At 48.0% G+C, this 13,535-nt stretch overlaps 2 protein-coding genes across 3 annotated transcripts in view; one reads left to right on the top strand and one right to left on the bottom strand.

Annotated features, from left to right (window-relative positions):
* SLK (STE20 like kinase) overlaps positions 1-5,839 on the top strand; it is a 58,189-nt gene extending 52,350 nt beyond the window's left edge. For both annotated transcript variants that reach the window (XM_040992161.1, XM_040992160.1), the window contains one exon: positions 2,371-5,839. In XM_040992161.1, coding sequence (XP_040848095.1) covers positions 2,371-2,517 — 147 coding nt within the window. In that variant the 3' untranslated portion in view covers positions 2,518-5,839. The remainder of the gene's footprint in view (positions 1-2,370) is intronic.
* Positions 5,840-9,125: 3,286 nt separating this feature from the next.
* Positions 9,126-13,535, bottom strand: part of COL17A1 (collagen type XVII alpha 1 chain) — a 32,180-nt gene continuing 27,770 nt past the window's right edge. Inside the window, exons 42-52 of the mRNA XM_040992502.1 lie at positions 13,382-13,519; positions 12,857-12,925; positions 12,431-12,571; positions 11,944-12,033; positions 11,735-11,845; positions 11,129-11,275; positions 10,584-10,937; positions 10,020-10,157; positions 9,718-9,780; positions 9,519-9,599; positions 9,126-9,178 (exon numbers count right to left, since the gene is read on the bottom strand). Coding sequence (XP_040848436.1) covers positions 9,126-9,178; positions 9,519-9,599; positions 9,718-9,780; positions 10,020-10,157; positions 10,584-10,937; positions 11,129-11,275; positions 11,735-11,845; positions 11,944-12,033; positions 12,431-12,571; positions 12,857-12,925; positions 13,382-13,519 — 1,385 coding nt within the window. The remainder of the gene's footprint in view (positions 9,179-9,518; positions 9,600-9,717; positions 9,781-10,019; positions 10,158-10,583; positions 10,938-11,128; positions 11,276-11,734; positions 11,846-11,943; positions 12,034-12,430; positions 12,572-12,856; positions 12,926-13,381; positions 13,520-13,535) is intronic.

The raw sequence follows: 13,535 nt of genomic DNA, 5'->3' as shown, positions 1-13,535 counted from the left end.
CTCATATGGGATCCTGGTGCTTTAGGGGAAGATTAGCCAACTGAATCATGTGCTGGTGCCCACCCCGCCCCCCATATCCCATTTTGAAGTTCTGCTTCTTTGTCATTCAGGCCTTTGGTCATGTGATCTCATCAAATGTTTTCTTCTTTTGATCACTGATACAAAATATCCTTCATGCCCACCCAGACATTCTGAGTCCCCCCCTTTTTTCTTTCTTTATATTATTCACCTTCAGGTGTGTTTGTTTATTGTTATTTTTCCTTGAGAATTTAAGCCATTTACAAATAGAACATTTCTGACACATTATAAACGATCAGTCAAATCTATCGAATGTTGACTGAAGAATGTGAACTCAGCAGAGAGCCAACCTATTCAGCATCTTTTCTTTTGTGTCTGTCTCACCTTGAGCTCTTCCTGCAGTCTGACCTGACGCCAGTTCTTCTGCATATATTTCTGTCCTCTTCATTGACATCCAGGCTGGAAACCTGATTGATTTCTCAGTTATGTCCCATTTCCATTAGATGCCAATTCTTGTTCTCTTCCTAGTATTTGCACTTAATCTTGTTGCTGTCCTTAGCCTACTGCTTGCTTAGATTGTCCAGTAGCACCGCTCCTCCCCCCGCCCTCTAGTCTGCACCCTCTCCCTACTTCCTACTTGTCTCGCGTCCCCAGAATCCTTATTTTGTAAGAACATCTCTGATACTGTTGTGATAGTGCTAATCTCAGTGCCTCAGGTTGACATTGAAGTTTTCCTAGTGCTGCATGACCTTGGCAGCTTTGTTGCACTGCCTGGAGACTCTGGGTCCAGCCTGGGGGAGTCACTGGTCTTCAAGTCAGCTCTGTGGGTTCCTGCTGCTGAGCCACTGTTTTGGCCCACTCTGTGTGCCTGCCCCATCCTGCTGATCTCTTAATCTTTCCTGCAGCCTGAGCTCATGTTTCACCTCTTCTAAAATAGCTTCCTGTATCCTGTCTTGCCTTGTAATTTATACCTTTACAAAAGCCCTTAGCCCTCTGTCATGTCCACGAAGTCATTGCTGCCTGTCTTAAGCTGTTTGGACTGCTGTAGCAGACATGCTGCAAATGGGAGGCTGAAAAGGCCAGAGCAGGGTAACAGCGTGGTCAGGCTGTGGTAGGGGTCATGTCCTGGGTCATGGTCCTCCACCTTCTCATTTTGTCCTCACGTGGTGAAGGGGGACAAACTTTCCCTTCAGCTTCTCACAGAAGAGCCAGGCATGAGAACTCTACTTTCATGATGTAATCACCCTAAAGCCCAGCTTCTGAATACTATCACATTTGGGACTAAATATGAAAATTTTCTGGGAAAGAGGGGGATACATTCAGATCACAGCTGTGTCTCATGTGTTTATCAAGCACTGGCTGTTTTTTGTTCTGTAATATGGGGAAGTGAAGATTAACTGGTTCTTTTACTTGGGGGGTGAAGGGGGAGATAAGAGAAAAAGCCAGACCCTGCCTCCCAACCTCTCCAGTACCCAGGGAAGGGGAAACACCACCCAGTGTCGACCCAGGGTCCCAGTGTAGCACACACACCGAGGGTTCTGCCCAGGTGGTTTGGATGGTTCTGAAATGCTGCCCATCTCACCACTGGCTGACATAGTTGACCTTAGAGTCTCCATTCACCCAGATTTTTGCTGTCATCGTGTGGCTGGGATGGTTGTCCAGTTTGTTCTGATCTCCTTCTCCTGGAGTGGTACAGATGTCCCCTGCAGGGCTCAATGGGCTGTCATATTCTCCATGTGGATCTGGGCCAGCTGTCCACTGCTCTGTCTTTTCCACTGAGGAGGACCAGTTCTCACAGGTGGGCCAAGGACCCTAGCCAGGAGACCCAGGCCCCGCTGGACCCGCTGCCCTGAGACTCGCAGAGAGACACAGTCTATATTCTAAATTGGAGTATCAAGTTTTTCTGCTGACTTGGCAATAGCCTAAGCTCATGTTCCTGATCCCTTGCTCACTGGCCCAAGTCCGCCAGGAGAACCTCATGGCCACCGGGAGAGCAGGGTTGCCGACGGAACACACCAGCTCTGGGAGTGCGTGTTTTTAGAGCAACACTGCATCTTCAGCTTGGGCCTTGCGGATCGCGCGGGCAGTTTGTTCCCAGACCACCCTGTTCAGAACCTTCTCCCTCCTCGCACTGTGGGTGTCGGACTCAAGGGTCCCTGGCAGTATGAAATGACTATGGAGTGAAGAGAAGTTAATGGGTCAGGGTGTCTCTGGACGTGACTGAGCTGAGCCCTGTGCCTAGGGATGGTCAAAGCTCAGAAGGTGTTCTGGACATGCAGGTTTATTTCTCTTGTCAGAATAAATTATGTGTATCAACACATAAAAATTTTTCTCTCTCTCTTTTTTTTATAGACACTGGAAGAAGAATTTGCCAGGAAACTCCAGGAGCAGGAAGTGTTCTTTAAAATGACTGGAGAGTCTGAATGCCTTAACCCATCAGCCCAGAGCCGCATTTCAAAATTCTACCCCATTCCCAGCTTGCATTCCACTGGGTCATAAGAATGGGAGGCCTACTGTGACTGGTTCGGATTTCTAAGTACATTGTTAACATTCTCTCCATCTTCTGCCACAATCTAGCAAATGGCTCATGAAGACAATCACCTGCCTCACTTTGTAGGGTTTTTGTTTTATTTTGTGTTGTATTTTATTTTAAGCAAAGATGATGGGGAAAGTGAACTAAGACAGATGCTGGGCCATGTTGGCAAAGTTGCATCATTTAATATTTCCCTAAGGTTACTTTGTATATTAATCTTAAAAATTGTGTGTTCTTTAGACACTATTACCTGCAAAACTGTTGGAGAAATAATGTTTAAATTTATTTTTAAAAACCTGTTACATTGCTAAGTATTGTTAATAAATATCTTTTTACATGACCTAAATTCTGTGGTTGAAACTGCTGAATAGTTTCATTTGGTGATTCAGCACTTATAAAAAAGCAATGAATTGCTCAAAATATGCTGTTGGTTCAAGTAAATAAATATATTTTAATTTTAAATAAAAGTCATTTTGAAGTAGAAACTTACTTTGGTAATTTGTTGAAAATGATTGCCTGTTTAGGCATGAGTTAATTTCATGACTGAGGGTGCTAGTTTTATTAAGATAGTGCCTAAAGCACTAAATTTTCAACAGGGATAAAACATCTTTGCATTAAGCATTATTCTTAAAATCTGTGTTTGATAGAAATTTTCATCATAAAATGCATGTATACAATGTTTGGAAAGTTAAAAAAATGATTTTTTAGATTTGCAAATTGGAAATGTAAACTTTGCCAAATTAAAATTAAATGAATTTAGCTGTCCCAGTTTATTTCCTAAAATAATACAGGAACTGGTTAGAAAGCTTGTCTCCATCTTGGCACATTCTGTTCGTTTCAAACTATCAGAAGCCTATAGGCTCTGAATTATATTTATAAATACATTTTATGAAATTAATCTTGAGACATTTGTTCACAATACTTTTTCAAACAGGATTTAAATATTAAGACAAATGTTAGAAATGCTGTTATTTTTAAATGAGATTTTATTTTGTTCCATGTTTAAATTATTTGATTTGCTTGGAAAAAGCCTGAAACCTTATCATGTGACTGCTGATATATATAATTATTAATTAAATGTTCACTCCTAGTCATTTTTGAGACTTAGAATTTCAACCATGTGTCCAGTCAGACAGTATTAAATCCATACTTGGATGCAGGAGCAAGCACATTTGTAAATGGTGCTTCTTGCCTGCTGTATCTAACCTCTCCTTCCCCAAAGTATAAGAGTTTTCCATTTTTATATTATTTTGAGGCTGGTGAAAAATTTAAATGTTATGTTCTGGGAACACTGATTTCATATTAAGAACATGTAAATGTCTGTAGCACTTTTCTTGCAGTTAATTTGGAAACTTTGGATGCTGAACCTTACTTCGGTGGTTTAGAGGACTTAAAAATGCATGTATGGTGTTAACTTTATCATTGTTTTGACAAGTATAATTACTTGAACAACTTTGTAGGTAGCCTTAACTTCTGGCCAAGTTGGTTTTTTATATAAATATATATACATATATATTATGTATGGTTGTAAATTCATACACATACACTTCATGAATGTGTTACTATATACAAAACTCTTAATGCTTTATTCTCAACTGCTGCGTTGAAGATTGTTTGGAAAGCCTTTTGAAATATATATATCTTTATAAAGTAATATTCAGGATGATGATGATGGAAATTGTTTATATTGTTATGATAAAAATGATGGTATAATGTTGCCCGGTGTATTTAATGATTTATTGAAGGGGGATGGGGAAGAAGATTCTCATACTACTTTTTCATTTGAGATTTTTCAGTTTATTGGGATTTTAAAAATGAATACTTCAGGCAGTAGGCATTTTTTCCAAATATTTTAAATGATGCCATGTGTGCTGAGTAGTGGTGCATTATAGATTTGGTCTGAACATCTGATTCTTCCTAATCCTTGTAACTTGACTTTGAGATTTTTGAATCAAGGCAAGGCCCAGAGAGGGACGGTTAAGCACTTGGGGTAAGTTGCCGGGCATGCCTTGTGCCCCACCTAATTAGATCCGCCCTTTTCTTTCAGTGTTTGCGCTTGACTTCTCTTTCAAATATGACCACATGGGTGCAGGACATGCAAAGATGAAGCAGTCACTCAGCACTTACAATTATATATTTTCAAAAAGTGTTGTTAATAGAATATGCTATTTGTATACCTACCTACCCCTCTCTATAGGGTCCTGTATTCCAGTAGGTAATAATGGTCTCTTGTATGGAGTAAAGAGGAGGAAATTAGGGAGGGCAGATTTCTTTGAAATGTAAGCATAGCCAAATCCGTTCCTGATTTGCTTGGTTCTTGCTGCCACAGAATGTGCCGTGATATGCATGTGTACCCGAGTGTAACTGCCCTTGTTCCCCTGAGGGCTGTGGACACACAAGGCCTCCGCTCTCCCACAGGTCCCGCTGCTAGAGCCTGGAGCACCAGGCTGCCTTTCCTAGTCCTGTCAACCCACAGGGTATGAGTTGCTGAATTAGCTGCTGTTCTGTGTGAGTTAGATGAAGCTCTTTCTGATGCTTTCCTATGAGAAAGCTATAGTGTGGAAAAGGAGAAAATTTAGAGTATTTTCACTTTGTTCAAGCTATTAGAACCTTCCTGTGACAGGACCCAACAAATCAATGAAATATAAACCAGAACCAGAGCTACCTCTAAGTAGTGTTTCCTCAAGCACAAAGCTCTCAGGCATATGAGACCTTTGTCTCTGATTTCTTGAGCATCAGCAAGTTCCAGAAGTGACTGCTTTTGTACTCTTCCATTTCCCTTATAAGCACACACTTTCCCCAGTCCACACTATACTGAAGTCACAAGGACTCCTCTAAGAAGCCAAGTCCAAGTGTTAGCTAGAGATGCAATTCATCAAAAAAAAAAAAAACCTGGAACCGAAGGGGAAGAAGAAAATGCCAGTGCAAATAGTCTACTGATTCAATACATCAGTTCTTTTCTGGGAAATGGGATGGTATTTTTTAATGCTTTTCTCCAGTTGAAGGCACAACAGTTAATGCCTCCATTGTTGCTGTTCTGTGGCTGTTCTTTTTTGAAAAAGCTTTAACATTTCTGCTTCTAATCTCAGAATAGAGTGTTTCACCAACTTTTAAGTGTTGGCTGACTGCAGCATTTTTGTGATCATTCTCTGATTTGCGGTGTTGTTAACGTTCACAGACTAAATTTTCAGAATTTTGTTTCAGGTTATGCCTCTTGTCTACTTGGGATCAGTATGTCTTTTTAATCATGATATTGGAAAATGAAAAATAAAGTTATTTCTTACTATATATTTTGGGAAGCAGTTTTTTGTTGAGAAACTTTGGAACTAGATTGTCCTGCGTGAGAACACTGTGCTTTTGGAGTCCAGGTTGTATCTTCAGACTCACCGTCATCTGGGTCTCCCATCCCTTTACTAATGTTCCTCGCTGTCGGCAGTTAGAAACCACAGGGTGTAGTTCTCACTGGTGATTTGCTGTGGGGCAGGGGAGTGGTTGGAAGGATCCAGCACTGATATGTATGTACACATTCTTCCACTTTACCCCTTTGGGATGGATATTCCTTCTTGCCAAGCTTTATATCATATGATGTCACTTCTGCTAAAATAACCTCTTTTCATCATTGATATACAAGGTTCAGCAAGGCAGTGGACAGCATCATTTGGCAAGTGTTCTGCGTGGCTGGAGGGAGGCAAACATGTCATTTTCTAATCTAGCAGTGTTGTACACAAATGAGCTCATTCTTGACCTTCTTTTTTTTAAAGATGAAAAGAGAGACTCAGATCCAGTGCTGTCCAGCTGAGGTCATACTTCCTAACTGCCCATCCTCGCTCTGGGGTTTTGTTCAGAGGAGACTGCGGATTTGGACTTCCATGCCATTTCACTTGGGCAAAGAACTCTGTGAAGACCTGGGTATCTTCGTAAGGTATAAATCTAGTAAGAGGAGGAAACTCCTAATCTGATTAAGGTAAGAATCATTCTTAGAAGGGAGTATGAGGTGGACCCATGCTGGGGTCCTGGCTTGCTTTCCCAGTTCTGGCTGTGGACCCCAGCTTCTTACTAGGACAGTCCTTGGGGCAGCAGGTGCTGGCTCAGTTGTTCATTCTCAGCCTCCTACATGAGAAACCTGGCTTGAGTGCCTGGTCCCTGGCTTTTGTGGGTATCTGGGGAGTGAGCAAGCAGTTTAGAGATCTCTGTGTGTGCCTTTCAAATAAATACAAGCCACTTTAAGGAAAGAATTTCAGTACTTGAGCCTTTGAATGCTACCTCTTAGGAAAAAGAAGTTTAATTTTATTTGAAGGGTAGAGAGAAATCTTCTTGACTCTAAATGCTACGGCAGCCAAGGTCAGGGCAGAGCTGGGGCCTGGAGCTGTCTGCTCCCTGCACGGTGGTGGAGTCAGTGTTGAAGCCAGCTGCCTCCCGGGGTACACTTCTGCAAGCTGCCTTAGAGGCAGAGGGGCCAGTGCTCAAGCCAGACCCTGCTGGAAGACACGGGCATGGAAGGTCCCCAAAATCCAGCCCCTGAGCTACTTGTAAGAAAAGTAAAGGGAAATTCAGTTTTGGGGCAAAAGTAGTGGATTCTTTTTAAAGTTTATTGAAAGGTACGTTTTTGCAGTCATTTAAGTTTTCATCGGATGATGAGAGGTGGGCTAAAATTCTGAAGACCATGTGAACTATTTGGTTAAATCTCATTGTCCGTGGCCATGATGTGGTATGGGAGGCAGAAGACCAGTGTAGTGTTTGGTGTGTGCTGGTGCCGGGGAATGCTTGATAGCATGAAAGGAAACGTGAGGTGTCCTCTCTAGCATAAGAGACCATGGAGAATAGAGAGGTCAGTCTTTGAGGAGAGTAGAGGTGGAGAAGTAGATTTCATTCAACCCCGTTTCCAGTTGTCTAGTAAGAAACTGACAAGTTGATCAAGTATGTTGTCATCTGCATTTAATGGTTTTACTGTGCATCTCTTTGGGGTACCTGATACCCACACATTTTTTCCTCAGGAATTTTTCATATTTCTTTTTTTTTTTTAAGATTTATCTTTATTGGAAAGGTAGTTATACAGATAGGAGGAGAGACAGAGAGGAAGATCTTCTGTCCGATGATTCACTCCCTAAGTGCCTGCAACAGCCGGTGCTGAGCCGACCTGAAGTCAGGAGCCAGGAATTTCCTCCAGGTCTCCCATACGGGTGTAGGGTCCCAAGGTCTGGGGCCATCCTTGACTGATTTCCCAGGGCACAAGCAGGGAGCTGAATGGGAAATGGAGCTGCCGGGATAAAAACCGGCGCCCATATGGGATCCCAGGCATGCAAGGTGAAGACTTTAACCACTATGCTATCACACCGGGCCCGGAATTTTCATATTTCATGTTACTTGTCCATGTTCCTTTGGCCCAGGGTAAATCACTGCAGCAATTGCAAATGTTCCTACTTCTTTGTTGCATGTGCTTATTTCAAGTAATCTAGGCTTAGTGAAAACCTTCAGATACTTTGTCCCAGATACTTACCAGTGGCCTGTGAAAGGTCTCAGTGATGACACTCAGTGATGACATCAAATGCCAGAAATGTGGCCTAAAATACAGCCTTTTTTTTTTTCCCTTGCATTTTATGTAAATAATGTTAGGACAAAGTAACCCAGAACACATTCTCTTTTTCTTTCCTTTTTTACTTCTCTAGTCAGATGGTTCACATTAAACGTGATTTTAGAAAAAAATCTTTAATTGGAAATTTTACAACTGAAATGACTTTTCATTTCATAGACCACATACAAACATTTTCAGACATTGAAAAGTGCTTAAAAACCCATTGCACCCAGCCCCGCCACTGTGTCCTCAGCATAGGACAGGAGGGGCCGTCCCAGGTGGAAGCCGTCTCTCCCGGTGTCAGGGATTCGCTTCCCCTCCTCTTCCTTTAGTCCTTGCCCGTTGCCCTCCCTTTCTATTTGCTACAGTCTAGTTCAGTGTAACATCTATAATCCACCGTAGGGTGGACCTATGGCGATAGATCATAGCGGCGGCAGCCAGACTTGCTAAGCCGGTGAGACTATGATATGCACATTTAATATAACCATGAGAGACCCTGTCATCGCCTTTAGGGGAAGTGGGTTTCTGAATTTTGTCAGTTGCAAGCATCACTTCTTAGCCAGCTCTTCTGTGACTTAAGAATGCAGAGGGAACAGTGGAGAAAGGAGCTGCGAGTGCAGCCATGTAGCAGTAACCAGGACACACGTGCCCTGTGTTGCCTTGAGGAAGGCACCCCATCCCATTTCTGTCTTCTGGACTCAATTGTAGACAAAGCTCCAAGAGTCCCGAACTGACCTTGTATGAACTGGTTTTCCTAGGTCGGGGTTTGAACTAAGTATTACAGAAGCCAGAGCTCAGATCTAGATAGAGAAGTCAGTCTAAAACATTGCACCTGCTCTGTAAGTCCATCTCATGAGGCTGTCAGACTGTCTTGGAATCCTGTGTGTGTGCAGGTATCTTGTTCAGACTGCAGCTGTTGCTGGTGGTTCTTGGCCAGGCTGTCAGCAGACATCAGCTTTATGCTTGAGAGAACGTGGTGGAGCCTCCTCTGCCAAGGCTAGCTCACGGCTTGGGGGCAATGCTTCTCCTCCTCCGCCCAGCATAGACTTGGTCACCTGAAAGGTAGAAAACAGGCAGGAAGTTAAAAAAATATACTAAAAAAATGCCTTGTGGCCTGTGGGGAACTTCAGTTTGGGCCATTAGGGCAATTATAGCTAGTTGCAAAGAAGGCTTTAAAGATGACATCTGCAAGACTGAATTTATGCCAACCTCCTCCTTGCCTGCACGCATGTGAACGCCTCTCCCCTCCCCCCAGCTGTCAGGGTGACTGTTGTCAGGTGACATTCTCAGCAGCGTTTCCCTTCATTGATGCCTTCCCCTGCCCCTGTAGCATGAGCGGCCTGCCTGTGGAGCCCGGCATCCTGGCACTCCCCAGCCCGTGGCTGTGACTCTTACCTTTGTCTCCTTTTTCTCCCTTGTGCCCTTGAGGGCCAGGTGGCCCAGGGGGACCTCTTGGTCCTGCAGCACCCCTGTCGCCTGGAGGGACGGTCAAGGACATGAGTTAGTGCCAAGTGAGTGTAGGGACTGGAGAGGCTGAGGCACCACCAGGTGGTCATGATGCCATGTACGGGACTGCTTCTCTGTTACCGCTTACCTTTGGGTCCTGGGATGCCCACCTCTCCCTTCTGCCCAGGGGGTCCTGGAATGGTCCCATAAGCTACAAGGAGGTGAAAAAGGGGGCTTAACTGGAGCCTTCTCAAGGCCCAGTTAACTGTTCAAAGCCTCACGGACAGCCAGGAGAAGTTGCAGGTGCCTGAGGAAGCACAGTTCAGAGCTGATTGGGGCGTGAACCTCTCCAGTGTGAAGAGGGTTTCCATGAGCTCTGTGTCTGCAGTGCAGACCACTGGCAGGCCACACAGCAAGACAGGTGCTGGGAAAGCAAGGGGAGGTCCTTACTGCGGAAGAAGTCCATGAGGTCTTCAGTCACGTTGCTATAGGCAGAGAAGACCTTGCTGATGCCAGGGGGCCCCTGGGGCCCAGGCCGGCCTGGTGGGCCCTGGACAGTGTAGGCCATCCCTTGCAGCAGGCCTTGACCTGGAAAACACCAGAGTGTGGCTGCAGGGAGCAGGGCCCTGGGGAGCAGCCCCGCTGCTGCGCATGCCGAACTGTGCAGACAAGCCACATGGAAGAAGGGCCTGAGCCCTTTGGACTCAGCAGAAAACTGTCACGGTCCTCAGGACTCTTGGGAGACCGGAACAGTTAGCTGTGGGAAAGCGAAGCATGAAGACCCCTGCTTAGGCTGCTTGGGACTCTCCCGGCACTGAGGTCCAGACCCGGGACCCTTGGGCTGAGCTGGCTGATAACTAAGACAATGCCTTTGGTCCTTAGTCCCTGCCCAACAGATTCCAGAAGTGCTGTCCAAAAATGGGAGGGCCAGTGTGAAACCTGGATGCCAAGGGGCTCTCACAGGCTCACAAGCCCCTCCTCCCCCAGTACCGAAGCCTACGTGTTCCTACTTACGCTGCAGGCTCTCGGACACACGGACAGCCAGCTCGTTGTAATCCAGGTCTCCAGCAAACCCAGCCCGTAAGGATCCGCCGTACATGCCGCCCTCTGCTGCCTCAAAGCCTCCGTCTGTGTCGAAGTCGGTGTCATAAGGGCCCCCGTCGCCTGCACTGAAGGCTCCCCCTTCACCCAGGGAACCCCCCATTGAAGAGCTATAGGAGGAGCCCCGCCGGGCAGCTGAGCTGTGTGAGGAGGAGCTGCTTCTCCGGCTGTAGGCATCATCCAGCGACAGCAGGCGGCTGTCCCCAGGCGGTCCCTGCGGCCCTGGAGGGCCTGGGGGGCCCACGATGAAGCTGCGCACGTCAGGACCTGCAGACAGGAGCCCAGGTTGAATTGGAGAGACTCGGGAACCTGGGTGACTCTCCCGGGCCTCAAGGTCCCTACACATGAGCAGGGGTGAGCTGGTGAGGAGGGACCCTCATGCACTTGGTCTCCATGTGACATCAGGCACCTGCTGTGCCACTTACAGGGCTGAGGTGAGGGCATGGGAGGGTACCTACTTGTGAGGTAGCTAATCAGCTCACTCCGGAAGCTGTCGCTGTTCTCAGCTGCATAGGTGGCCAGAGCTGCGGAGACCCCTGGGGGCCCTCGAGGTCCAGGAGGACCAGGAGGACCGGGAGGGCCTGGGATGGAAGAGAAGCCGGCAGCTGGGTTGAGGGGAGAGAGAGAGAGGAAGGTCAGGGGGCATGCTGCAAGGACAGCATCCCCTGGTGGGAAGGAGCGGCTGAGGCTGAAGTAGCTAGCAGCGTAGTGCCTGCCCTCCTGCCTGTATCCTCTGGGAGGGGCTGCCCTGTATCCGCCCTCTCACTGTGAGTCTCCTTCCTGCCCAGACCCCAGCCCTTCCACCATGGAACCTAGGAGCCCCTGGTCTGACCCTAAGCCCACCAGCCTCTCAGTTCTCTGGGACCACAGTGGGGAGTGCAGCTTCCCTCCCTGCAAAGGCCAAGGACACCTCATCAATGGGTTCCTTTCTGGAACATGCTTGGTCATGCTTGGTGGCCTAATATTGGCTTAGCTCTTCATGGCTGCCCTTGCCAAAATCTATAGGCACCTCAAACCTAGGCCATGTCCCCTGCCCCTTTTGTGCCCACTCCCTGGAGCCTCACTGTGCAAGTAAGAGGAGAGGTCCTCCACACTGATGCTGGACCATGCGTTGCCTGGGATCCCTGGGGGTCCTGGAGGGCCTGGGGGGCCGACGATGCCTCTGAATTCAGACCCTGAGAGACCAAGGAAGGGCAAGAAGTCAGTCACAGCCCAGCCCGAGGCCGCTGCTTCCACCGTCTGCCATGTGGACAGACTTTGTGCACAACCTCACCTCGGAGCAGGGAGAGGAGCTCCTCATAGGATGTTCCTGGCAGGCCTGGGGGTCCTGGGGGCCCAGGAAGGCCAATGCTGATCCCAGAGCCTGGGGGACAAAAATCCCCAGTTGTGATGGGTTCAGATGCAATAGGAAAAGGCAGTGACCTGGGCACCAGTGGGGCCAGGGCGAGGGAAGAAGGCTGGGAGGAGGGGCTGGAGGAAGGATGCCATTTGCTGTCCTGGGCTGTACTGCCACTGAGGCAAGGGCCGTCGGGACCCGGGAGGAACAAGTCCAGGGCAGGACAGACACCACTTGTCGGTGTGTGTGTGTGTCAAGGGGGGGAAGAAGGGAGCCAGGTCCATGCACGACGTGCCCAGCCTCTGGGGTCGGTTTCCTTTTATCTGCTCTGGGGTCACAGGCTGGAGTGACTCTGAAGGTGGTGGGGGTCTCCTGGCAGGAGGGCGCCCTTCCCACCCACTGTGCCCAGAGGGCAGACACTCACTGGACAGGTAGCTGATAATGCGGTTGCTCAGCTCTGTGTAGTCCAATGACTGCAAGGACCCATCACCACTGGCTCCTGGGGGCCCAGGGGGACCCCGAGGGCCCATCAGGAACTGGCGCAGGTACTGACGCACATCATCCCCTGGAAAGGAGAGCATATCAGCATGGGTCCACTCTGGCCACAGGCAGGTGCCACTGCCCATCCTGGTCAGGCCGGGGGGCAGCAAGGTCCCAGGCCTGCAGGGGTGCCTGTCTGCTTCCTTGCATCGGAGGGAGAGACTCACCATCCCACTGCATCCCTTAATGGACTCAGCAATGAGAGAGTGATTCCTTGCCTCCCAGGTTCAGATGGACAAGGCATGCCTGACAAGTGAGATCAGAGTCCCATCCCCTTCACCCCCTGCCCAGTCCACTGCAAGTGACTCACGCTGCAGTGCCGCCAGGATGTCCTCAGAAGAGATGGTGCCCGAGGACGAGCTGAGGCTGTACCCAGAAGCTGTGGGCAGGAAGGCCCTAGGTTAGTTGCCTGTCCAGTCCCTGGGCCATACCCTTGCCAGGCCTGGATCTGAAAGACCTGGTCTGCATATGGCTTCTCTTTGTGGGGAAATGGAGGAACCAGGCATGGTGAGGTTATTCTGAAGGCATGGAAGGGTCAAAGGTGTCTGATGTTTTGGTTAGCAATGCAGGCTGTTTTCCAGAACATACTTCAGCCGATTCCTCCCAGACCCTGCCAGCCTGCAGCACCCTGTCCTGAGCAGGTTGGAATCCTGTGGCTCAGATCTTGCCAGTCCCAGGCAGGGAGGCTCCTAAGGCCTGGCTCACCATGTGGTCCTACAGAGGTAGACCTCCAAGGCCCAACTCTAAAGGCATATCCAGGAGAAGGGCAATCCCACTGCAGGTAAGAGAAACAGCAGACACGCAGGAGAAGGGTAACTGAACACAGGGCTCTTACTCTTCAGGTAGCTCACGACGAGACTTGCCAGCGCCGAGTAGTCGAAGGTCTCACCCGTGATGGTGGTGATAGGCCCTGGGGGGCCAGGCGGGCCAGGGGGACCCTGGACTCCAGAAAGGTAAGTCCTAATGCTGTCACCTGCCAACAGGGTATG

Source organism: Ochotona curzoniae, unplaced genomic scaffold (assembly GCF_017591425.1).
Source record: "Ochotona curzoniae isolate NIBS_2020 unplaced genomic scaffold, NIBS_Ocur_1.0 contig_66, whole genome shotgun sequence".
NCBI classification, from domain to species: domain Eukaryota; kingdom Metazoa; phylum Chordata; class Mammalia; order Lagomorpha; family Ochotonidae; genus Ochotona; species Ochotona curzoniae.
Note: the sequence above shows the minus strand (reverse complement) of the source record. Positions and strands in the feature narration are given on the sequence as shown.